General features: G+C 42.9%; 2 protein-coding genes across 7 annotated transcripts in view; one reads left to right on the top strand and one right to left on the bottom strand.

Moving 5' to 3' along the window:
• Positions 1–15,332, bottom strand: part of LOC139545693 (cytosolic carboxypeptidase 1-like) — a 44,096-nt gene extending 28,764 nt beyond the window's left edge. The window contains exons 1-4 of one of the 5 annotated variants that reach the window (XM_071353720.1): positions 15,213–15,332; positions 13,075–13,138; positions 9,986–10,116; positions 494–561 (exon numbers count right to left, since the gene is read on the bottom strand). In XM_071353720.1, coding sequence (XP_071209821.1) covers positions 494–561; positions 9,986–10,116; positions 13,075–13,106 — 231 coding nt within the window. In that variant the 5' untranslated portion in view covers positions 13,107–13,138; positions 15,213–15,332. Of the gene's footprint in view, positions 1–493; positions 562–9,985; positions 10,117–13,074; positions 13,139–13,692; positions 14,088–14,270; positions 14,589–15,212 lie in introns of those variants that run through there. The other 4 variants (XM_071353719.1, XM_071353723.1, XM_071353722.1 and 1 more) reach the window with 4 other exon arrangements.
• Positions 14,605–24,474, top strand: LOC139545694 (N-alpha-acetyltransferase 35, NatC auxiliary subunit-like). Of its 2 annotated transcripts, none has more exons than XM_071353725.1 (23): positions 14,605–14,739; positions 17,353–17,481; positions 18,105–18,138; positions 18,298–18,412; positions 18,553–18,627; positions 18,716–18,883; positions 19,237–19,303; positions 19,416–19,459; positions 19,672–19,722; positions 20,205–20,288; positions 20,591–20,705; positions 20,853–21,031; positions 21,154–21,213; positions 21,304–21,410; positions 21,674–21,740; positions 22,027–22,125; positions 22,285–22,463; positions 22,543–22,688; positions 22,798–22,865; positions 23,007–23,147; positions 23,353–23,475; positions 23,561–23,638; positions 23,756–24,474. In XM_071353725.1, the coding sequence occupies exons 2-23, from the start codon at positions 17,361–17,363 to the stop codon at positions 23,813–23,815; spliced, it is 2,181 nt and encodes a 726-aa protein (XP_071209826.1). In that variant the 5' UTR covers positions 14,605–14,739; positions 17,353–17,360; the 3' UTR covers positions 23,816–24,474. The 2 variants fall into 2 exon arrangements, with proteins under 2 accessions (XP_071209826.1, XP_071209825.1); XM_071353724.1 differs by having other exon boundaries at positions 18,295–18,412.
• Positions 24,475–25,889: the final 1,415 nt, after the last annotated feature.

The raw sequence follows: 25,889 nt of genomic DNA, 5'->3' as shown, positions 1-25,889 counted from the left end.
TGACGTCGATAGTACTTGTTATAAGTGAGTTGTACCATTTCCACACTACTGAGCCGAGCAGAGCCGAGCGTACCGTACTGTTCCAGCCTGGTTACACATCCACCACAGTTGCTGGAACCCTGCTAAAAATATCAGAGCCAGCTCCGTTTGGTTTGGGTCGGCACAGATAATGTGAAATGGCTACTCAACGATATTCCTTTTCATTAATGTGTTGGTCTCCTTACGCCCTCTGCTTATGATGTCGTGGTATTGTACAGTAGCAGTAGTGGAATGTGGCGTTAAAGTAGTGCACAAAAAAATTGCCCTAAGGCTTCATTTACACAGGCAGCCCAATTCTGATGTTTTGCCTAATTATTGGCAAAAGAGCTGATCTGATTGGTCAAAAGACCAACAGTTCAGAATTAGGCTGCCTGTGTAAACGCAACCCAAGTGGCATGTGTGCTGGATTTCTGGGACTATATTAACACCATAGTGGAACGGGATGTGAACTCACCTCTAAGGTCGCCAGGATGACCTCCATGCCACTGGAGCCCTTGGACATGATCTCCTTCCGTGTCTTCTCTGAAACACAGAGGGACTTAAGTTACATTACGTTTCCCTTCGCTATGTTAGTGTTAATAGGCTACTATAGCACAAGTAATGACTAGCCTAGTTATAAGGTCATCATATTGTTGTCATTTTTACCATGCTATTTCTTAACCAAATAGCAGAATTCTGATTTGAAAGTGAGTACTGTATAAGCAAATATAAATAGCATGTACAGTACATTAAACGTTTCAAAACATGAGCCCTGCAGCTCTCCATTTACAGAAATTGTGAAATCCATTTGCTGCTGCTGTAGAAGAGTGAAACATACTCCTCTCTTTGAGAAAGAGGGCTCTGCCCCTCTCTCAGTCTGACCCCAACCCCCATTACTACCCCTCGTTTCCTCAGGGGCGTAATTTACAGGAGGGACAGGGCGGATATATTTCCCAATTATTAGAAAGAGGCAAAATGTTCCTCCCCAACGATACGTTGAAGTCAAAAATACGCCACTGCCTGCCACAGGTTCTCTCTGAAACAGTCTTACCACATGGATGGACACAAAACCCCCGCAAACTTCCCGCGACAGCTCCTCAGCAATTAATAAAAACACCAAGGAGACTTGCCCATTACAGAAAATTGACACATCAATCTCTCTTACACACGCGCACAAAAAGAGCACTAAAAACTCAACCAACTCAACGAGGTCCGGATCCTGCTGTTTTTTTGTTTTAACTTTTCATTAATTGCACCCACCTGGTGTCCTAGATCTAAATCGGTTCCTGATGAGAGGGGAACAACGAAAACATGCAGTGGAACTGGCTTAGAGGGCCAGAGTTGAGATTTGAGGGCCCTAGTAGAAACGAACAGAAATAACACAAAGTCCAGGAAAGCAAACAAAATATAACTCAGTCAGCAGCACTCAGGGCAGCTCATATCCCATGAAATAGAGACATATTGCTGTTGTGGAAGCTAGCCACAACACCCAGGCCAGTAGAGGTCTGATGGAGTGTTTGATTGAGCAGACCTAATGAACACCAGGATGAATGGGAATATGGAAATGGAATGTGTGAAACATTTATAGGCTCATAAATAAAACACACTTTGCAAAAATCCGGTTTCAGCACTGGAACAGCTAGCGAGTTGAAACGCTCAACTCAACTCTCAGTGGCTGTGCGAAAAGTGAACTCTAAAAACATTTCTATCGTACCAGACTTTTCAAAGCTCCTAGAGAACAAAACAATAGCTGACCGTTGACCCTCAAAAAACCAAAACATAAGTTTGGTCATTTCCATGTAAAAGGACCCATGAGCACCAGCATGTGAAGTTCATAGGAGCCTGTCAAATGAAAGGTAAGAGTCTATATGGTTTGAGAAATTAAGGCATATATACATTTTTCAACCATTTTCATCCTAAAATTTGGAATAAGAAAATGCTTTGATTTCTGGTCAAACAGATGGAAAAGGGGTCTTAGAAAACATCTACCAGAAAAAGTATTCAAAAAGGTATTACAAATGCATCAAAACACAATAAAGTTGAAGTTAAGATCCTTGCCAACTAATATCAACATTTATATTGAATGTTGCAGAAATGATATGCCTTCTGTAAGTTTAAGAAATATTGTCTTGCCATTCTGTTACAAAAACACTTATATTGAAGATATTTTCTCATTTCTCTCATTCATGAGGGAGGATAATGAAAGTTCACAGAAGTAACAAGGTAGACCTACCAATTATGTAATTGTTTTTACTGATAACAATTTTGTTTATGATTTAAGTCTTTTAAAACGTGTCATTCCATAACAGAATGTAAAAAAAAAAATCTGTAACAGAATGACTGCAATTGAATTGGCTACAATGGGAAATGATAGTAGTCACAAACCACAGTTGGGTCACCTAGTACTGTTCTCCCTTCCACTGGCATACTGTTATGTTCAAAATCTGAACTCATGAGTGGCCGCAGTTGCTCGCGGGCCTGTGTTTAAGGGCAACTACCACCCAGTATTATGGTATCCATGTTGTGTTATCTACACAAGCACTACTCAATACAAGGATTTTTATTGGTTATTGAGGTATTCTAAAGTGGGCTTTACACTATTTATTTACTTTTATTGTCTGGCAAGGTGAACCGTAAACACTGTCTTCAGAAACCAGTTCAACTTTTGGCAACTTTATTTTATTTGTAGAGTAGCGGTTTTAGTTTTGTCAGAACGGGATATACAGAGTCCAGAGAAACCTTTGTTCCTTTAGACAGTAACTTCACAAACCGCTCAAAGTAGTAGCTACCTGTAGTAGATCTGCACTACAGTTGCTGCATGGCGCTGCAGTACAGTAGTACTCTTCCTCGTCACCCAGTATGTAAATGAGTGTCAGACAACTGCTTGACAACACTTTCTAAAAAGAAACTCAGAAGTGACCCCACTTCCCAATTTCAGAACACTATCTTTACTATCCTAGGTGGGTATTTAAGTTCTGGTCAAATCACCCCCCCCCCCAAAAAAAAAAATATATATATTTTTGGGCTATTCCAACACCCTAAAATTGTCACTTTCTATACTTTGCCGAAATTACACAAGAATGTTATAAAACCTCCTGGGTGCCCTATTGTAGCGGGCATTGATGGAGTAACGGCCCCTTTATCGACTTTCGTTGACTCTTATTAGATCACTCGCAGAACAGCTCCCGTCCTTTGTAAAGGACAGCAGAAGTATGGTCTCTAATACTGAATCTCTTGATCCTCTCCCTGAGAATACTTTGTTAGTTACTTTTGATGTTGAGTCGTTATACACGAATGTTCCTCACGAGGGCGGTATTGAAGCCATGGACCATTTTCTTCTGCAACCTGACCCTAACATGCTGACCTGACATACATGTTATTCAATCATTGCACCCACACTGCTCGCAAGCCTCTGCATGGCCAGCCGCTAAAATAGAACTTGGTTCTATTTGTGAAGCTCGATGGACTGCAAGTCCTGCCTCTCCCATCTCCTCGTTGGTTTTTAGGTGCATATACCCACGTGAGTGATTGAAAGATGAACTGAGGTTCACACTCCAGTCCAGTTTGTTGCCAACTGCTATATAAAGTCCAAAGAAGAAGAAGCCTGAAGGAGGAGCGATTAATAGAAAAACTCGGTTGACCGTTTTATCTGTGGATTAATTGTTGGAGTAGAGTACCTTGTGCATTTCAGGTAAAAGAACAACCCAATGTTTATATCCCAGGACAAATTAGCTAGCAACAGCAAGCTAGCTAGCTAAATTGCCATAAACATTTCATGCTTTTCAATCTGTCCTACAAATTAATATAATTGGTTCAGAGTTTCAATCTGCGAGTACAGATCGCATCTGGTGTGGGGGGGTCAAAATCAACAGTCAAGGACAGTCTCGCAAAAAGAAGCATTCCTGCATTCTTACTACCCGCTATTCAAAGTGCTCGGAACAAATTAAGGGAATCGTTCACAAACATTGGCACATCCTAAGATCCGATGACAGTAATGTGTTTTCGGAAGCTCCTTTGGTCGTATTCTCGCTGCAGAAATCTCAGAGATCAATTGGTAAACTCTGATTTACCACCCCAAAATACCCCCGCACACCGTCTATTTACACCTCTACTGGACGGAAACTACAAGTGTAATGGATGTGCTCAATGCAATGGCACTTACAAATGTAGATCCTTCAAACACTCCCATACAGGTAAACAGATCCCAATCAAAGGTGTTGTCACGCGCTCCACTAAGGCAGTTATTTATTTTTTTAAATTGTGGGTAAAACGAAGCGTGAACTAAAAGTACGAATCTCTGAGCATCGTAGCACAATTAGGTGCAAAAACTCGACGTAACCAGTTGAGGCCCACTTTTTGGAAGCAAACCACTATTTCGTCCCTACGTTATATCGGCATCGAACACGTCACCCTCCCTAGGAGAGGGGGTGACCTTGACAATTTATTGTTAAAACGAGAGGCTGCCTGGATCTTTAATTTAAAGACTCTAGCTCCCTTCAGTCTCAACGTAGACTTTGAGACTATGTAGACAAATTGTATCTATGATCGTATACTATTCATTCATATTTTTTTCATATGTTCTATTTATATCTGTAAATGAACCAATGATATCAAGCCACACCCGGCCATGATTACAGACACCTGTGTGTGTCCTTTGAAACTATATAAACTAGTGACCTGCAGTGTTTGTCATTGTACCCTGATGAAGACAGCTTGACTGTGGAAACGCTGGTTATTAGGTTATTCAATTATTGCATCTGAGCTCCTAGAGGGCGGCTCTCCTTTTTCTTTTTCAAGGATCCCCCATACAGCCTGGAGTACACTGATGCTAATCGCCCCCAAGCCCAACCACCAGGCCAGGACACAGCTCGTAGCACCTCCCCCTGCACTCTAAGGCACTGTGACGTGTGACCAGTCCTAGAAGGTTACTACCCTACCCAGCCTCCCCTCTTCACTCCACCTACTCAGCATTCACGCAGCCCAGACAGACAGACGGACGGGGCAGACCAGGCTGTGTTCCGGACAGGTGCCCTCCTATACAGACAGCAAGCACGAGGCCCAGGCGCGGAGAGAAAGACAGAGGAGGCAGTTGCCCTGTTGCGTCCGTGCGTCTGATACTGCAGCAGTCATTATTCTCTTCCTCCCTCTCTCCTATCGGGGACTGTATATGATGACTGTGTGGACGTCTCCCAAGTGAGGCTGACTGTGGCCGGAGCACGATTACAGCTGTAGTGTGCCGTGAGTGCAGGGTTTAGGAGGACCGTAGAGATTATATCTCTGCAAGAGGGACGTGAGTGAGTTCGCTCACATTTCAGCCCGCACTACTGCTTTGAGACAGCATTTCCTCTCTAGAAGACTGGATTTCCATTATAAAAACATACTGTGTTTGTGGGTGAAAACCTATTTGAGCAACAACCAAATAAATGTATAATGTGATGATCTCTAATGAATCCAAAAGAGCAGATCAATGACCTCTACTGCCAATATCAGACATTGGAAAGTATGTCCTGCCCATGAAATAAATGAAAAAAACCTGGTGTAAAGTAAAATTGAGCTACGGGCTAAAAGACAAGTTTTGCTAACAGGCTATGAGCTTAGAATGAAGAACGACCTAGCCAAGTTAGTTACTTATCTAGCTCAGATCAGCAATCTGAAGCTTGGCGTGACAAACCAATATGTTTGTGTCTGAATGCTGATCTTGACGTGCTCGTCAATCAATGTTGATGTCCAGTTCACTTGTTTCCATTTGGTGAGAAAACATGTTTCAGCACTTTAATTTCCATGACTGATCAAAAATCGTTTTCTCATGTCCTCTCGTTTCTGCAGCAGACAGTGAGCAATATGTTTGGAACATCGAATCGCAATAAAAACGCAGTATAGAATCGCAATACATACAGAATTGTAAATCAGTAGTGTAACATAACAAAAAAATACTTTGAAGTTCTACTTAAAAGGAAAGATTCACCCATTTTGAATGTTATTTTGTAGATCTCTGAGTGATGTTCTATCGATTCCCGGGGGTAATTTCATGTGCAGCTGAGCTATTGCCGTTCAAGCAGGCAGAAACAGAACCGGTATGATGCAAAAGTCCTCATACCAGCTGTATTTCTGCCTGCTTTAACGGTGAATAGTTCAGATACACATGAAAACACCCCAAGAATCAATAGAACATCAGTCAGAGATGCACAAAAACAATATAACATTCAAAATGGGTGAAACTTTCCTTTAGGTCGTTTTTTTTGGGGGTATCTGTACTTACTATTTCTATTTTTGACTACTTTTACTCCACTACATTCCAAAAGAAAATATGTACCATTTACTCCCATATATTTCCCCTGACACCCAAAAGTACTTGTTACATTTTGAATGCTCAGGCAGGACAGCATTATGGTCCAATTCACGCACCATCAATAGAACATGTTGTCATCCCTACTGCCTCTGGTCTGGCGGACTCACTAAACACAAATACTGTGTTTTTAAATTATGTCTGAGTGTTGGAGTGTGCCCATGGCTGTCCGTAAATTTAAAAAACAAGAAAATCGTGCCGTCGTGTCTGCTTAATATAAGGAATTTGATGTATAGCATTTGCTTTTACATTTTACTCAAGTATGACAATTGAGTTGTTTTTCCACCACTGTACAAAGTACATTTAAAACCAAATACTTTAAAACTTTCACTCAAGTAGTAGTAGTATTTTACTGGGTCTCACTTTTACTGGAGTCATTTTTTATATTTGGGTAGCGTGTCTTTACTTCTACTCAACTATGACAATTCAGGCCCTTTTCCACCACTGATCGTGATACATATAGAATCGCATTACACCTAAGTATCATGATAATATTGTATTGTGAGGTTCCCGGCCCGAAATACGATGGACCTTGTATTAAACTCTAAAAGACCTTGACTTTGCCGATGATCTGGCGGTTTTAACACACACACACACACACACACACACACACACACACACACACACACACACACACACACACACACACACACACACACACACACACACACAAGGGTACAAGAAGAAAAAAGAGACAGAAGCAAGTCGGACTGGTTAACTGCAGCAACTGCAAGACAGCTCTTTCCCATTAACGCAGCAAAGGCAGTCAAAATAAATCAAGTAACAATACTTGGATTTGACACACAGTTTTACATACCTAGGGAGCACCATTGCATTATACCTACAGTAGGGGTACACGCATAGACATCTGCACTAGGATCAAGAAAGCCCGAACAACCTTCACAAAGTTCAAACAAATCTGGAGGTCAAGAAAATATAGCACAAAGAGAACTCAAAACCTACCAGAGCTGTGTACTGACAACACTTCTATGCCTACATGGTTACGAGTACTGAAAAATTGCTGAAGTAAACCTGAAAAAAAAACATCCATCCTCCACACAACTTGGCGCCAAATAATCATGAATGTCATCTTTTGTCCGAACACTATCGAACAACCCCTTCCTCAGACAAACAAAGCAGGACGCTACGGACACAATACTCAAAAGATGCCGCTTGAGCTGGATTGGAAGGAAGAACATAGACCCCATTCCAAGAGAAGAGCTGTCCACTGGTCTCCAGAAGGAAGGCCCAACACAACATGGCAGAAAAGCATAGAGACGGAGCTCCAACAACATCAGCCTTAGAGTTGGGGTACATAACAGAGGAGAAGATGGCCAAGACAGTCTTCGCTGCTGCCATATGCACCAGCTGGCATAACAGGGGTGAGTGAGTGAATCATGTGTGCATAATACTGAAAGTAATGACAGTAATACTGTAACGGGTTTGAGGTGATGTGCAGCCAGGAGCAGAATAGACATAATGTTGAAGTGTTGTTATAGGCAGTTGTTGGAGCTTGGCGGTACAGGTGAGGTAGAGGTTTGGTGCAGGTGAAATATTAATGCAGCCACAAAGAAGGTAATGCTATATGAGGGTAGAGATCAGGGTTCTCCCCAGGATTTTTAAACAAGATGGTGCTGCTGAGTACGGGAAGGGTGGAGGCCATATCCTGCAATCTAGAGCAAAAGAAATACCCTATTAGGGTGTGATGCCTGGCCTTAAATGAGTGGCGCAGCCAGTCCACAAGGTGGCGCAGCTCCACTCTTACATTCTTTGAGGAGAAGCCTGGAGATGTTGAGCAGAGACACAAGCGCCTCAACAAAGAGATGCGTAAGATGTCTGTGATACAGATGTGATAGGGTGCAGCTATGATAAGACTGTATTGCCAGCAATTATTCAGCGTAAGAAAGATGCTGTGAAATTCCACCGGAGCAGACTGGCAAAATATGCGCAGCTTATTATAGTTTTTTTGACCCAGAGTTTATTAGAGGCCGCCGTTTATTTGCCAAAATCTTAAATTATACCCAGCTATAACAAGACACAGGCGCTTGTTGGATTCTCAGTGTTTAACGGAAAATGTACAGTACACTGGCTATAATATACAGTGCATTGGGAAAGTATAATTTTCAACATTTTGTTACGTTATAGCCTTATTCTAAAAACTTTATACAATACATTTTTTTCTTCTCATCTACACACAATATCCAATAATGACAAAGTGAAAACAGGTTTTTAGAATTTTTTGCAAATGTATTAAATATAAAAAACAGAAATACCTTATTTACATAAGTATTAAGACCCTTTGGAAAGGCACAAACCTGACTATATAAAGGTACCACGGTTGACAGTGCACCTCAGAGCAAAAACCAAGCCATGAGGTCCAAGAAATTGTCCGTAGAGCTCCGAGACAGGATTGTGTCGGGGCACAGATCTGAGGAAGGGTACCAAAACATTTCTGCAGCATTGAAGGTCCCCAAGAACACAGTGGCCTCCATCATTCTTAAATGGAAGAAGTTTGGAACCACCAAGACCCTTCCTAGAGCTGGCCGCCCGGCCAAACTGAGCAATCAGGGGAGAAGGGCCTTGGTCAGGGAGGTGACCAAGAACCCGATGGTCACTCTGACAGAGCTCCAGAATTCCTCTGTGAAGATGGGAGAACTTTCCTGCAGCGCTCCACCAATCAGGCCTTTATGGTAGAGTGGCCAGACGGAAGCCACTCCTCAGTAAAAGGCACATGACAGCCCACTTTAAGTTTGCCAAAAGGCACCTAAAGGACTCTCAGACCATGAGAAACAAGATTCTCGGATCTGATGAAACCAAGATTGGCATTCAGGCCAAAGAGTTCAATCATCACGTCTGGAGGAAACCTGGCACCATCCCTATGGTGAATAATGGTGGGGGCAGCATCATGCTGTGGGGATGTTTTTCAGCGGCAGGGACTGGTACTAGTCAGGATCGAGGGAAAGATGAACGGAGCAAAGTACAGAAAGGACCTCAGACTTGGGGGAAGGTTCACCTTCCAACAGGACAACGTCCCTAAGCACACAGCCAAGACAACGCAGGAGTGGCTTCGGGACAAGTCTGAATGGCCTTGAGTGGCCCAGCCAGAGCTCAGACTTGAACACCGATCAAACATCTCTGGAGAGACCTGAAAATAGCTGTGCAGCGACACTCCCCATCCAACCTGACAGAGCTTGCGAAGATCTGTAGAGATGAATGGGAGAAACTCCCCAAATATAGGTGTGCCAAGCTTGTAGCGTCATACCCAAGAAGACTTGAGGCTGTAATCGCTGCCAAAGGTGCTTCAACATTGTACTGAGTAAAGGGTCTGTATACTTATGTAAATGTAATATTACAGTTCATTTTTAATACATTTGGAAACATTTCTAAAAAACATTTTTTGCTTTGTCATTATGTGTTATTGTGTGTAGATTGATGAGTAAAAAAAACTATGTAATCCATTTTAGAATAAGGCTGTAACATAACAAAATGTGGAAAAAGTCAAGGGGTCTGAATAATTTCCGAATGCACTGTAGGCTATTCTTTTCCCATTGGCCTTTCCAGGATGGTTCAAGCAAATATATGGTCAATGTGTAACCCAGTATATGCTAGTACTCTTCTCACCCTGAGTCTGGATGAGGTGGAGGATTTTGGCAGTGATCTGCCTGCCAATTTCAGCGTCCGCCAGCATGGCCTCCCTGTTCAGCCTCTCCAGCTGGCCCAACAACATCAGCACCCTGGAGTTACTGGGAACACTGGGAGAGAGAGACAAAGAGGTTTAATACTTAACATATACCTTGGCATCAGGTCATGCTCTCATAAAGCAAATAGTCTCCAGGGTCGTGATCATTAGGCACCACACAGAGGGGAAAAAAGGACAGAAACAGGGAGCGACTACCTGGACTCGTCCAATAAGAAATGCTTATTTTCCCTTTCTGTTGTGAAACATTTTAAAATATTTTCCATAGTGCGCCCTAATGAACAAAACTATGCTCTGGTTATATTACGCTAATGTTGGGCAGTGAGGCCAAAGGTCACAGCCATGGCAGAGAGAATCTAAACGTAGAAATAGACCAAATGTCTTTTATATACCCTTATATAGACAGTGAGAGACCAAGGGAGAGAGGAAAAAAAGAGACAAACAGACCAAAATACACTAAGAGCAACTGAGTGAGATACTGCTCAAACAACACAAAAAGACAAATGCACTTACACGCTCACAGACATATTAGCTAGACTAAACAGCAGAGACAGTCACACTAAGAGAGTCAAACAATCTACCAAGCCCAGAGTTTATCAAAAGTTAGCCTATAAATTGAGCTGCCTACGCCATTGAAATATTAGGTCTGGGGCTGGCACAATTACTGCATAACCGTGTAGTTATGGATGTCATGAAAATAAAATAAAAGTCATAACAGTTTGAAAAAAATGTATTTACCATATACCCAGGAATCAGGAAGAAATGGATGAAAAATGACAGAAAGTGGGGACTACCTGGACTCGTCCAATAAGAAATTATTATTTTCGCTTTCTGTTGCGAAACAGCGGACTGAAGATGGGACTGCCGGACTTTGTGCAGTTGAGTCCATTTCTGCGGTAAAAGTCTGAGTCTGGATCCAACAGGACCCTGTATTGACCCTTTTTTGCACTAACTCAATGCACACACACTGGACTCTAACAACACACTCAGATACAATAAAACGTCACAATAAGGTGCTAAGTGTTCGATTTGCCTGCTAGGCGGCAAGGAGACTCCCAGCTCCGCTAAAATCATTGACGCTGCGTGCCGTTTTCAAGGGACTGTAAAATGTTAACTATTTTGGTTGTAATATCACCTCTTGAAGAGCATAGTCAGAACTACACATTCCGGGTTATTCCATGCAAAACAATTGAGCACACTTAGCTCGATCGTCAGAGTTATACAACAAGTAACTGAATGCTTTTCATGATCAGTAAACATCAATTTTGTCATTACAGATACGTAGGGTAGCCTCAAGATCTCTCAATATTGGCCACCATGAATTGGATATTTGAGCGATATAAAAAGTGAACTATACCTGACCAGTATGAGTGGTTAGGTTAATTTCCCACCTTTTGTGATCATGAAAAGCAAGCAGTTCCTTGCTGTATAACTCTGACGATAGAGCTAAATGTGGAATAATCGGAAATTTGTAGTTTTGGCCATATGCTCTTCAAGAGGTGATGATTATTAAAACCAAATAGTTATAACATGTATTTAACAATCCCTTGCCACCCAGCTGCCAATCGAACGCGTATTGTGACGTTTTATTGATAACGACCCTGTTATTGTGACGCAATCATTTCCATGGTGATGCAGAATGTTCATTCAAATTATGTTAAATGATGTGGCTCATGCAATGGAATGTATTTTTTTGTCATGTTAGTTGAGTTGAATAGTCCCAGTTCGTATTAGATAGAACGTCGCGGGGAAAACAACCTGAGGCTGCATCACATCCGGCCGTGATTGAGAGTCACATAGGGCGGCCCATCATCGTCCGGGTTTGGCCGTCATTGTAAATAAGAATTTGTTCTTAACTGACTTGCCTATCTAAATGATGGTTAAATTTTTGGGAAAAATGCACTACAATTTTTACCCCATTGGCTCACAGCAAAAACTTCACCCTTTTCAAATGCAATTTTCTTGTTGTCTGCTTGCTTTAGTCAATTATAAAACTACATTTAAGAAAAGTACAACATGTCTAAAGATTACTTTAAACATTGACGTAATATTGTAGGGCTTCCCTCATGCCCCTTTTCATGTCGGTGCTAGCAGCCACGTGCGGTGAACGAGTGCTAGCTAGCTATAGTACTGACCGGAAAATTAAGCTAAACAAGACCAAGAAAACCAACGGACTATACAGCTACAAGTAGTGAGTGGAGTTACACATGGACTAAACTAAAGTTAAATGTCTTACTTGTGATGAAATGTTTTCCACACACATACAGTGCCTTCAGAAAGTATTCATACGCCTAGACTTATTCCACATTTTGTTGTTACAGCCTGAATTCTAAATTGATTCAATTTACTTTCCCCCCCACCCATCTACACACAATACAGCATAATGACAAAGTGAAAAAATGCTTTAAAAATATGTTTGCTAATTTATTGAAAATGAAATACTGAAATCTCATGTACATACTGTACAATGCCTTCAGGAAGCATTCATACCCCTTCCCTTATTCCACATTTGTTTTGTGTTACAGCCTGAATTCAAAATTGATTCAATATATTTATTTCTCACCCATCTACACACAACGACCCATAATGGCAAAGTGAAAACATGTTTAAAAAAATGTTTGCTAATTTATTGATAATCAAATACAGAAATATCAAATTTACATAAGTATTCACACCCCTGAGTGTGATTCAAAATTCAAAAATAATTCAAACACTATGCAAGACTAATGCTAAAGTAACAAAAGGCTAGTTATTACAGGCCCCAAACAGTTATTGACCCCAGCAGTGAATATTTGACAGAGGAACCTAAAATAGCTAGGGTCAAGATGGCATCATGACTGGCCCTGGCTGGTTTAATGACCTGTGGTTGTGCTGTCCTTAGACTGATCTTACAGTGTCACAAGACATTGAGCAATCTACAGTGTATAATATGAGGGCAAGGGGCAGTGTGTGAGAGACAATCATCTGGCAGAAAGAAAGAACTGTGTGTGTGTCCGAGACAATGGTTACTCACCCTTTCTCAGTGGTCATTTTGGGCTTATTCATTTTTTCTCACACACGTCAACATTTCACATCAACTGCAAATAAAGAAAAGCAAGAATCAGCAATGCAACACAGTTGTCATTCCCTCTGGACTTTAATGTTCACCCCTGTAAATCCCAGTCTATCCTTTCTATTATATCCTGTGGCAAGATGAGATCAGCAACATGGAGAGATGGCACTAAATGAACAACCCGTATCGATATATCCAATGTAACAAAATAGGGCCGGTCTTGCTGTCTATCTATCAAGCTCAACTTGTTTAACCAAAACAAAAGGGTGTCCAGTAGAATTAAAGGTCTCCAGTGTCAGGAAACGAAAGAGCTGCGACTATGTAATTAAGCCACTTAGCTAGGGTAATCAGACCAAAAGCATTGCAAGCCAATAGGAGAAAAAAACTAGTAAAGAGAGAAGACAAAAGCAGCATGTATGTAGACATTTGACCTGGGTCATTAATGAGTTATTACCATTCATTATGTTATTGATGATTTAAAACAGTGTGTAGCCTATACTGTAAGCACTATTCCTGGATATAAAATTGGAGGCCATAATTAAAAATATTTAAAAATCAACAAGGATGTAACGAGTTTACCTAACGTTACATGTACAGCCAGTTGTTGTTAGCCAAGGGGACTGAAATGAAAAACCGAGAGAATCCTGTTCTTCACTCAGTCGACCTGGGCTAGTCTGCCCTGTTGTCCGTTATTTGCCTTTGCAGCAAGCATCTTCACCTAGCTAACGTTAGCTAACTAGCGTACGTTTTCCACAAAACTATCCCTATTGCCAGCATCAAAGTGTGAATGGCTAAATGCCCCAACTGCTGTAGAAGGGCCTAATCGATGTAGCTAACGTTAAACGTCATCTGGCCAGACTGGCTATCTGCCAAATGTGTTGTTGCAAAATGCACTTATTCAGATCTTCATTCACAACAACATCACCATAGTTAGCACAATGGCTAGCTAGCTAACTAGCAGTGACCGACTGGTTTACGAAATAACTGGCTGGCGGGTAATAAGGACATCACAGCCCCCACTGCACCTGCTCAGTGTCCTAGCTAACGTTAGCGTAGCTAGCTAGCGTTCCTGCTAACTTAGCTAGCCATTTGTAAATAATGTCAGAGACATGCACTAATATGCTGAAAAAATATTCAAACATAAACATTTTACGAACCTAGGTATATGGAAAGTTAGTGTTGTCCCATTAGGACGAGGCAATCCCTAGATGTAAGTGTGTTGCCTGAAACGATGCCTCGATGTACAACCCCCCTACTGGGTTGGAGAACTGTCAAGAAGATCTGCCAGGATCCATGAATAACGCGAGAATGCAAATTTAGTTTTTAGATGTGACGCGAAAATATGCGACCAAGCATCTCAGAATGAACGCATACTGTAAACGCGGATCAAAGATCAGACATACTGTAGCAATAACATATAGGGCAAAACCCCCATACTGACCTAGAACCAGGAAATTAAAAAACCTGACCTGAAACCAGCACCCACTGACCCAGAGAGACCCTCCAAGGATTTGCATAGTTATGTTGTGGGACTTCATGTCCCAACGTGCAATATAACGCTAACGTCATATTTGTGCTTCTTCCCGAGCCTCGGACAACTAGCTAGTAACGCTAGCAGTTAGCACGGTATGTATGGTCAAAGATCACGCCAAATGTTGCTAAAATTGGCAACATGTTTCATGCAATGGCGTAATATATATTATCTTTTAATTGTGTGATATGCATGATTAAACATTTTTGTTGATACAGAGAGTCCAAGCTAGCTAGTTAGCGTCAACGACATTATTAGCCCGCTCGTATGGTTTATGGTTTCCACTAGCTGCCACAGCCACAAAGTCAAAATTAGCTTCATCGTAAAAATTAATGAAAACAAAAATTTGCTTTTTGGTTTTAATTTAAGGTTAGGCACAAGGTTAGCAGTGTGGTTAAGGTTGAAAATCACATTAAGAATACTATTTGTAGAAATAGGCGGGGTTTATATATATTTATCATAGCTATTAGCTTCTAACAATGACTAGCTAGTGAAAAGACAGCAAACTCGGTGTTTCATTACAAATTGCGATTAGCTAGTTATCTTATTGAATGAAACCTTCACAGACCTGATAGTTAGCCAGGAGATCCAACCCGCTTGTTTACAGCTGCGTTACTATGGTCAGACAGGCTTCCTGTGCGTAGATAATGACGCAACTGAGCAGGCAGGAGATATGGCTCGGAAAATGTACCTCAATCCAGGAATGAGAAATGTGTTGTACTCTGAATTGTCCCATTATCCCTACTGTTACACCGAGAAGATTGAATGACTGCTAATGGCAAGTTGCATTGATCAACAAAGGAGCTAATTGGCTGACACTGCCATTTCAAAATGGCTGTGTGGCTTCTGCTACCTAGCATGAGACGAAAAGGACAGTTTTCCAGAAAAACTAGCAGTCTTTCAATCATCTGTGTAACAGTTGGGATAATGGGACAATTCAGAGTACAATGCATTTCTCATCCCTGGACTGCGGTACGTTGTCCAAGCCATATCTCGCGCCAGCTCCATGGTGTCGTACTCTACACAGGAAGCCTGTCCAACCCTAGTGCAGCTGTAAGCAAGCAGGTCGGATCTGCTGGTTAACCTGACAGTCAGCATAGACTTGAAAAAGGATCGCCTGCTGAGTCCCCTTGCCTTGGACCCTAGTGACAGACACGTGGATCACTGTTTCAGAACGTTTCCATTGCACTAGTGCCCACAATTAAGGCCATTTTAGGCATTAACTCAAGCTGCTTAGTCACTCTACACATCAGCATGTTAATCCCTCAAGGAGTCTGATCTTACTTTGACCTGTCTGTTTGGTAAAGTGGATATTACACCCTAACAAGTGTTGTATTTCTCACACACCATCCTACTCTTCAATAATGAGGCCCATTAGTTGAAGTTTCAGACCGCCTCAATCCCCAAAATAGCTCTGTCATACATTAATAGTTGCTTTCAGATTTGCTTTGACACAGGTATAAGGTCTATGCTTACGCTATTTACAGTATGTCATAACTCCCTTGCTATCTGGCATATAGGCCAGTTTCTAAACAGAGATCGTACAGTATGTATATCCGTCTAACACGAACCAACCTAGCCCAATATTGGACTAAAGGAGCCTAACGTTATTCCTTAGTCCAAGGACCTTACATGTTTTGTTTAAAGGCTGAATTGGCTCTGGAAGCCATGTTCTAGAAACATAAATCCCTCTACTTTTATATCCCATCAAAATAATTTCACAAATGGAAAATACACACAGTTTTAACACAGTTGCAGCCGACATTATTTTTTAGTGACAACATGTTTGTGTCGTTGGTCTTCCGTTTACACACAAGTGTTCGGAGATTTAGATAGCTAATTAGCACAGGTAGTCCACTCTGTCTTTTCAGTAAACAAGTGTTGTAATATGGAAATATGGCTGTGTGGGAAACCTAACCTTATAAAAGGTGTGTATCAATTTAACATTTTATGAAAGATAAAGTCCTTATGCTTCCAAAACCAATGTGTTAATGTTCAGACTGAGGGTCGCGGCTCTTAACAAAACTCCTCCCTACAGAAGACTCCTTCATCCAGTGACTTATGTGTAATGTAATGGAACTGAGAGACATGATCAAGAGCTAGAACCGACCGTGCTACTTATTTACCTACCTGTGTTTGTGCCTGTTTGACAATGCTTTTCCCACATCAGAGGGTATATCTGTGACCTGTGGACGGTTCTGATAACAAATGCGTTGTTTGCATTGCTGAGCAGTGCCCAGGACATAATACAATCTAATTGTTAAATGCTATCAAAACCAAACATGGATGTCATTGTTTTGCACGCACACGCGCCGTTCTACTTCCTGTCTGCGACAGCATGGTGCCAGTAGTGCAAGTTTGTGTTTTGATTTGGGGGGTGGGGAGTGGTTGCATCTAACAAATGGATGTAATTCTTCATTGGGCACTGCTCAGCGACACAAACGATGAGTTTTCAATCACAATCGTCTACCAATTACGGATATACCTTTGTTTGTGGGAAACGTGTCGCCAAACGGGGACAGTCACGGGCTGGCAAATAACTTGCAAGGTGAGTACATTTTATACAGCTAGACCAGAGTTCTACTGGGTATCTGTCACTAGAACACAGTTCCACTCTGGTCCAGGAAATTGGCTATCTGGCCTATTGAACATCCACACTGAAGTCAGAAGAGAAGTGTGTCATGTACTTCTACTGGGTTTACTTTCAGCTTTAACCATGGTGATGAAGTCATCAGTTGAGGATGATGATGTGGGATGGGGACTGGGTGTCCCAGAGAAGATGAGGAACAATGCAAACTGGGTGGACATTACACATGACTTCAAAGAGGCATGCAAAGGTACAAGGTGTGTGTGTGTGTGTGTGTGTGTGTGTGTGTGTGTGTGTGTGTGTGTGTGTGTGTGTGTGTGTGTGTGTGTGTGTGTGTGTGTGTGTGTGTGTGTGTGTGTGTGTGTGTGTGTGTGTGTGAGACATGCTTTAACACCGTATTTCAGGATGTGCTAGTGATGTCAGTTCTTGGGGGCTTTTGATACTTGCCCCTCTCGTTTGTTTGTGAGACAGTTCCGAAATACCTGGTAAATTGGGTTTCTCATCAAAAGATTGGTGTAAATCACACAACCAGTAAAAGAAAGGCCTGTACAGTACAGCAATTCCTAATGTATACCCAGTGTTTTCAGCTCTGTGGGAATTTGGTGCCACCAGTCTGAAATGCAAGCTGGATGGCACAGGTTAAGATGCCCTGCTGACCCCACTGACATCAATGCATGACAAATTCAATTAAGTAGAAGTTAGGATTCACCCTTTGTGGTCTAACTCCTATTTGATGATGAGTTCCTGTGTACCTCTTTATACAGTACATGCTGGTGTTACACTGTACTACTGTAACACAAATACTGCTCTGGCTTTCATCCGTATAGTACGGATGACTGAGTACAGTTGCATTTGTTCTCTCTGTATTTACAGAGCTCAACCTTGGGGAGTTACTCCATGACAAATTGTGAGTATGAGTGTTTGTTTGTTTCACACACTGTTCTAATCAACCATTAGTGAAATACTTAAGTGCTTGCAGTCTGTCTCATTAATGAATACTGGGTATCTATCACTAGACAACACACACACACACTTTAGGTCTTTCTAATGGCACGTTTTTCAGCAGGTTTGGCCTGTTTGAGGCTATGTCCGCCATTGAGATGATGGACCCCAAGATGGACGCCGGGATGATTGGCAACCAGGTCAACAGGAAAGTACTCAGCTTTGAACAGGCAGTCAAGGTATGGCTCTGATTCCTAGAGTTTCAGACTGTGAAATGAAAACGATGGTGTTATGTTATGTTTAGTGAGGTGCATTATAGTCCATAAAGACTCTTCCCCCTCCCTTTCGTATCCTCTCTCTCATCCTGTCTTGTCTCTAGGATGGTTCCATCAGAGTGAGCGACCTCAGTCTTCCTGAGCTGATTGGGATCATGGACACCTGTTTCTGCTGCTTGGTCAGTTTTATTGCCTTATCAATACCAAACTGAATCAACAAACGATCCATAATTAATTACCAATCAAAACAAATGTGTGTGTGTGTAGATCACCTGGCTGGAGGGTCACTCCCTAGCCCAGACGGTGTTCACCTGTCTGTACGTCCACAACCCCGACCTCATCGAGGACCCCGCCCTCAAGGCCTTCGCTCTGGGCATCCTCAAGGTGTGTGACATCGCCCGTGAGAAAGTCAACAAAGCCGCGGTGTTCGAGGAGGTAAGCCACTTGATCCCTTTGGGTTTTTGCACACACACAGTCACGCCAATGGCCATAAAAATTGGCAAACCGGCACCAACAGATCTGGGACCAGGATAACGCACACTGTCTCTATCTCCTATAATCCTGTCTATGGGACACAGTTAGGATTGCAAAATTCCCGGGAACTTTCAATAAATTCCCTGGTTTTCCAGAAGTCCTGGTTGGAGGTTTCCCGGAATCAGAAGGGAATTTATTGGAAGTTCCCTGAGTTTTGCAACCCGCTGTACCCTCCTACATCTTTTGATCTGAAACAACGCTTTGTTTGGTTCTAGGTGTAATATTCAAGATCCTGTTCTATGTTCTGTCTCCAGGAGGATTTCCAGGCCATGACGTATGGCTTCAAGATGGCCAACAATGTGACAGATTTACGGGTTACAGGTGATGTTCATGTGACGGGCTTAGTCAGTGTTGTGGTTCATGTATGGCATTGGCGGTATACAATATATATGTAGTAATGTGTGTGTGTACCAAATTAACCTTCTACCAACAGGTATGCTAAAGGATGTGGAGGAAGAGTTACAGAGAAGAGTTAAGGTACAGTACTTACACCCTACTTTCTTCCCGTGAAGTAACAACACGACTACACTCTGGCAGAATGGCCAAACGCATTACTGAATAATATCGCTCATCCTTAACTTTCAATGACCGCAAGTGTGTACAGTACCACCAACAGAACTGCACAGCTCATCCATCACAAGTTAACTCCTCTTCCTCTCCCTCTCATTCCCTCTTTTTCTCTCCGGTAGAGCACACGCAGTCGCCAGGGCGAGCAGCGGAACCCAGAGGTGGAGTTGGAAGTAAGACTGTCACTCTCTCCCTATGGGTATATCCACCAGTCCACCTTATCGTCTCTCCCATCTAATGGCCTTAAATCGACCCCTAACCCTCATGCCCTATCTACTGCTGATCGAAGAGGCTTTGATAGGTCTAAGCAATATGGTCAAAATCCCACCTTGCTTATCAGAGGAACACTTATAGCCTTATCTATACACCTATCAAATTATTTCAGTGTGCATAGGGTGTAGTGTAGCGTTCTAGGGGTCGATTTGGGCTTCGGCATATATCCCATGCCTTCTGCCATGCTCCACCAGAGCTAAGAGTGAGGCAGCCTTTCAGTGAGACAAGTCTGGAATTTGCAGCCGTTTCTCAAAATAAAAGGAATGAGCATTGTACGACAGAGCTAAATCTGTGTGTCCCTAGGGTCTACAAAGATATATTGTGTGTTTTTGCGATTGTGTGTGTGCGTGTGTGACTTAACCCTTTCCTATGCCTTTCTCAGCATCAGCAATGGATAGCACTTTTCAGTAGGATCAAGTTTACACGTCTTCTGCTGACAGCGCTGATCGCCTTCACTAAGAAAGAGGTAACACACACATTTAGCTTCACTAAGAAAGAGGTAACACACACATTTAGCTTCACTAAGAAATAGGTAACACACACATTTAGCTTAGCTTCACTAAGAAAGAGGTAACACACACATTTAGCTTCACTAAGAAAGAGGTAACACACACATTTAGCTTAGCTTCACTAAGAAAGAGCTAACACACACATTTAGCTTAGCTTCACTAAGAAAGAGGATCATGTGCATACCGGTATGCTGATTTGATTTTTGATTGGGTCGTGTAATTGGTTGACTGATGCGTAATGTCATGTTGGCTCTGTCAGACCAGCTCAGTGAGTGAAGCCCAGAAACTCATGCAGCAGGCAGCAGATCTCCTCCCAGCCCTCCACTCCAGCATTGAGCATGGCATTCAGTACCAGAACGATACTACTAAAGGAGGTAACACGCGCACACACACTACACTATGGCACCTAGGCCCAATGTGTCCGTCACTACCGTAAGAGGCAATGTTACACTCGTTGGAGAACCTCTGACCGCATTTGAGCCACTCACAGTTCTGAACCCTGACCCCCCCCCGCGTTCCAGATCAACCGATCATGATGGGGTTTGAACCGCTGGTGAACCAGAGACTGCTGCCCCCCACCTTCCCCCGCTATGCCAAGATCCTCAAGAGGGAGGAGATGGTCAACTACTTCAGCAAGCTCATCGACCGCATCAAGACCGTGTGCGAGGTCATCAACACAACTAACCTACATGGAATTCTGGTACTACGTCTGTAAATACTACAATAATAATTAGAATACTACATTCTGACAATACTGTAATGGTCTGCCTGTTAGAGCATTTGCTAAAGGTTTATAGTAATGTTTTAATGTTCTGCTTTCAGGACTTTTTCTGCGAGTTCAGTGAGCAGTCCCCTTGCGTCCTCTCCAGGTCTCTGCTGCAGGTAAGCAACATTCTCCCTCGTGATTGGTGCGTCTGGACAACTCTCTCCTCTGATTGGCCCTGTTCTGATGAATCCCCTCCCTGTCTCTAGACAACGTTCCTGATAGATAATAAGAAAGTGTTTGGGACCCAACCAATGCAGGACTTGATCAAAGACGCTCTGAGGTACTTTGTCAGCCCGCCGGTGCTCTCCTCCAAGTAAGTCATTGAAGATTGGAGTGTTTCTTTCTACGGCCCAACCTTCAAATGCTTTAGAAATACATCCTTCCTACCGTCCTTGAAGTCATAAGAGATCTGAATTGGTTGGAGTGGTGTTTAAAATGGTGGCAGTGTTGCTTTCACCTATCAAAACACCACAAAGGAAGGAAGGATATGTATGTCTGAGGTATTCGAACAGGGCCTACGAGTTTGTGTTCAAGCTCTATCTCTAGAACTGACTGATCCATGCGTTGCCTCTGCAGGTGCTGCCTGCATAATAACCACCAGGCCAAGGACTACATTGACTCCTTTGTCACACACTGCTCAAGGGTAAGTCACCTGGCTGCGTTCCAAGACCTATTTTCTCTATATTAATGCCACAATCCTTCATTTGTGTGTTTTTCCCCCCAGACCGAACGGCATCCCCGCCACTTGGTTAGCTATGAAGTTGAGGGGTGGAGCTAGGGGAAAATGTAACCACTCAAAATTCATAGATGGAGCCGTGGCTCTGACTATCAACGTGATAGTTTTAAACATATTCTGAAGCTATTATAGGCTTACACTGTTTTTCTCTCCAAACAATGGACTGAAACGACCTTGTTCGTTTTCTCTGCAGCCCTTTTGCAGTCTCATCCAAATCCACGGACACAACCGCGCTCGGCAGAGAGACAAACTAGGCCACATCCTGGAGGAGTTTGCCACACTGCAGGATGAGGTGTGTGTGTGTGTGTGAGAGAGACAGTGTTTGCGTACGCGTTGCTGTTTAGTGTCGTAAGTGATCTAAAATGTGTATGTGAGTGCGCGCGCGCTTGACTGCATGTCGCTGTTCTCCTGCGGTTGACTTATGGGACTGATGCGGCGGCACCCCCTGCAGGCAGAGAAGGTGGACGCGGCGCTGCACAGCCTACTGATGAAGCTGGAGCCCCAGAGACAGCACCTGGCTTGCCTGGGCACCTGGATCCTCTACCACAACCTGCGCATCATGATCCAGTACCTGCTCAGCGGCTTCGAGCTGGAACTCTACAGCATGCACGAGTACTACTACATCTACTGGTGAGGAGTGCGCGCGCACGTGTGTTCCAAAGTGCGTGTTCCACGTGTACACTTGACTGAGGTGTGTGTTTGTGTGTAGGTATCTGTCAGAGTTCCTGTACGCGTGGCTCATGTCCACTCTGAGTCGGGCGGACAGCTCTCAGGTGGCTGAGGAGCGCCTCCTGGAGGAGCAGCAGAAAGGGCGCAGCAGCAAGAAAACCAAGAAGAAGAAGAAAGGCCAAGGGGGTCAGGATCAAGTCGTACATTATTTGCATTGCATTGAATACATCTGGGAGTACACCGCCCGCCCCCATCCATAACTTGTTCCTCAATAAGAATGTGTTTGCGCCTGCAGCTCGCCCCCTCAGCAGAGAAATCACCATGAGCCAAGCCTACCAAAACATGTGTGCTGGCATGTACAAGGTAAGTGTGCACACACACACACGAACTTGTCCTACACATGTTATGGGTCCTTTGCCCTGGCTCAGTTGCAGTGCCGTTTTCATTCCAGACAGCATAAACACACACACACACACACACACTGAATTCCTGTCTCTGGTGCAGACTATGATCGCCCTGGATATGGACAGGAAGGTGCGGAAGCCGCAGTTTGAGTTGGACAGCGAGCAGGTGCGCTACGAGCACCGCTTTGCCCCCTTCAACAGCGTGGTCACTCCGCCGCCAGTCCATTACATCCAGTTCAAGGTAACGTAGTGGGTCACCAACCGTCGCTAGCTAGGATTGTGCGCTTGCGTTTTCCTGTGTCTGTGGTGCATTCCAGGTCAACATAATTGCAGACACGCTGCAACGAATATCAGGAATTACATGTTATAGCGGAGATATAAAAAAAAAAAAAAGATATATATAATCTGTAACGTGACCCGTTTCTCTCCGTGTGTATCGGCTGTAGGAGATGTCCGATCTGAAGAAGTACAGTCCTCCTCCCAAGTCAGCTGACCTCTACATGGCGGCCAGCAAACACTTCCAGCAAGCCAAACTCATCCTGGAGAACGTCCCCACCCCCGACCCAGAGGTCAGCAAACCCAGCAGTAGTAAAATAGATTGTGCCTCCTGTTAGTGGGTCTGAATTGCCTCTTTTAATTTGCTGATTGTTGCAGGTGAATCGGATCCTAAAAGTTGCCAAACCCAACATTGTGGTCATGAAGCTACTTGCTGGGGGGCACAAGGAGACAAAGGTAACAACACATCATAATGCAATGAGCAAAACTTAAACAAAGTAATTGGGGAATTTAAACATTTCTGGGTCATTATTGTTGTTTGGTAATAAGAAAAATGGTACTCCCCATCTCTAGGTACTACCAGAGTTTGATTTCTCTGCTCACAAGTACTTCCCTGTGGTCAGGATCATCTGAATCCAAGCCCTGCATTACTATGACAACTCAAACCCAGTACCCTCCTCCCTGACCCAAGTGAGCCCAAAACAGAGACCAACTCAACAATATTCCCATCTGTGTTACTCTATGTCACTCTGGTAGGACAGAGACAGCAACATTGTTATATATGTCCCATTATGGCACCTGAGATCATGGCCATCTCCATTTTGAAGTAGTCCATTTTCTTCTACTCCTTCTATGAGTTGGTAAACAAACTTAAAGGTTGCATACTGCCACCTATGGTGTGTTGTTTAAATGGGTATAAAGCCAGATTTACTGCCACCTGCAGTTATGGAATGTTTTCTGACTAGTATAATTCATTGGCTGATCCCTCCTGATGACCTGGATGGAATTATGTGATCCTTCCTTAACCCATATGAAGTCTCACCCAGTTGACTACTTCAAAATGGTGGAAGTCCTCAGTTGCACTGCCCTTGCTAAAACAGGCTTTTGGGCCCTAGAGTCCTCTACCTCTGTGGCATTGACCCACAAAGGACTACAAATACCAGACGTCGCAGAGGACTGACTGAACTACATCCTCCACAATTCCCAAAACAAACTTGACTATGGTATTACAATTATTTATTTTTTGTAATCTCTGTCATACACTTCCTCAATAAAAACCTATTATTATTTAACAGTTCAGAAAATGTGTTCATTGACTGTTCAGTAAGCAACAAATCCATTGTAACAATCTAACGGCAACAAAAATCCATTGTACAAAATTAAAAACCTATCCACAAGCAAAATATGTTCAACCATAATTTCCATTTGAACTATATAAAAAAAATATACAAAACGTTTGTATTTGAAACATTTATAGTAGTGGGTCTGCCAGGTACACCAAGGATGCACAGAGGTGACTTTTTTAATCATCATAATTCAGAAAAAGAAACCATATCAATAAGTTACAAAATAGTTATGTTGTGAGCAGGACACATCATGGTCAAAGCTTGAATCATCCCTGCAAGCATTTCAAATGATAAAACAAAAACCTCATTACATTTTTCTAGTTTACATTTAGTCCATTTACCAAATTGCGAGTTACTTCAGAGTACAGAATGAAATTAAACTATTTTTCTTTCTTTTTTAACCATCTACCAATAGGTGTACTTCTTTGCAAGGCATTGGAAAACCTCCCTGGTCTTCGTGGTTGAATCTGTGCTTGAAATTCACTACTCGACTGAGGGACCTTACAGATAATTGTATCTGTGGGGTACAGAGATGGGTTAATCATTAAAAAAGTAATGTTAACCACTATAATTGCGCACAAAATCAAATCAAATGTTGGTTGCGTATACATATTTAGCAGATGTTATTGCGGGAGTATCAAAATGCTTGTGTTACTAACGGTGCAGTAATATCTAACAATACACAACAATACACACAAATCTAAAAAGTTAAAGAATGGAATGAAGAAATACAGTACATACATATAAAGTGGGTAAAACCGTATGTAAACATTATTAAAGTGGCTAGTGTTCCATGTCTATGTACAGGGCAGCAGCCTCTAGCAGCCTTGGACTGGTAGCCGGCTAGTGACAGTGACTAAAGTTCAGGGCAGGGTACTGGGCGGAGGCCTGCTAGTGGTGACAAAAATGTAAGTCTGATGGCCTTGAGATGGAAGCTCTTTTTCGGTCCCAGCTTTGATGCACCCGTACTGACCTCGCTTTCTGGATGGTAACAGGTTAAACAGGCCGTGGCTCGGGTTGCTGGGATCCTTGATGATCTTCTTGGCCTTCCTGTGACATCGGATGCTGTAGGTGTCCTGGAGGGTAGGCAATGTGCCCCCAGTAATGCGTTGGGCAGACCGCACCACCCTCTCTGGAGAGTCCTGCGGTTGTAGACGGTGCAGTTGCAGTACCAGGCAGTGATGCAGCCCGACAGGATGCTCTCAATGGTGCACATGTAAAAGTTTATGACGGTCTTAGGGGCCAAGCCAAATTTCTTTAGCCTCCTGACGTTGAAGAGGCGCTGTTGCGCCTTCATCACCACACTGTGTGGTTGGACCATTTCAGATTGTCAATGATGTGTACACCGAGGAACTTGAAGC

Source organism: Salvelinus alpinus, chromosome 19 (genome assembly GCF_045679555.1).
Source record: "Salvelinus alpinus chromosome 19, SLU_Salpinus.1, whole genome shotgun sequence".
Classification (NCBI taxonomy): Eukaryota; Metazoa; Chordata; class Actinopteri; order Salmoniformes; family Salmonidae; genus Salvelinus; species Salvelinus alpinus.
Note: the sequence above shows the minus strand (reverse complement) of the source record. Positions and strands in the feature narration are given on the sequence as shown.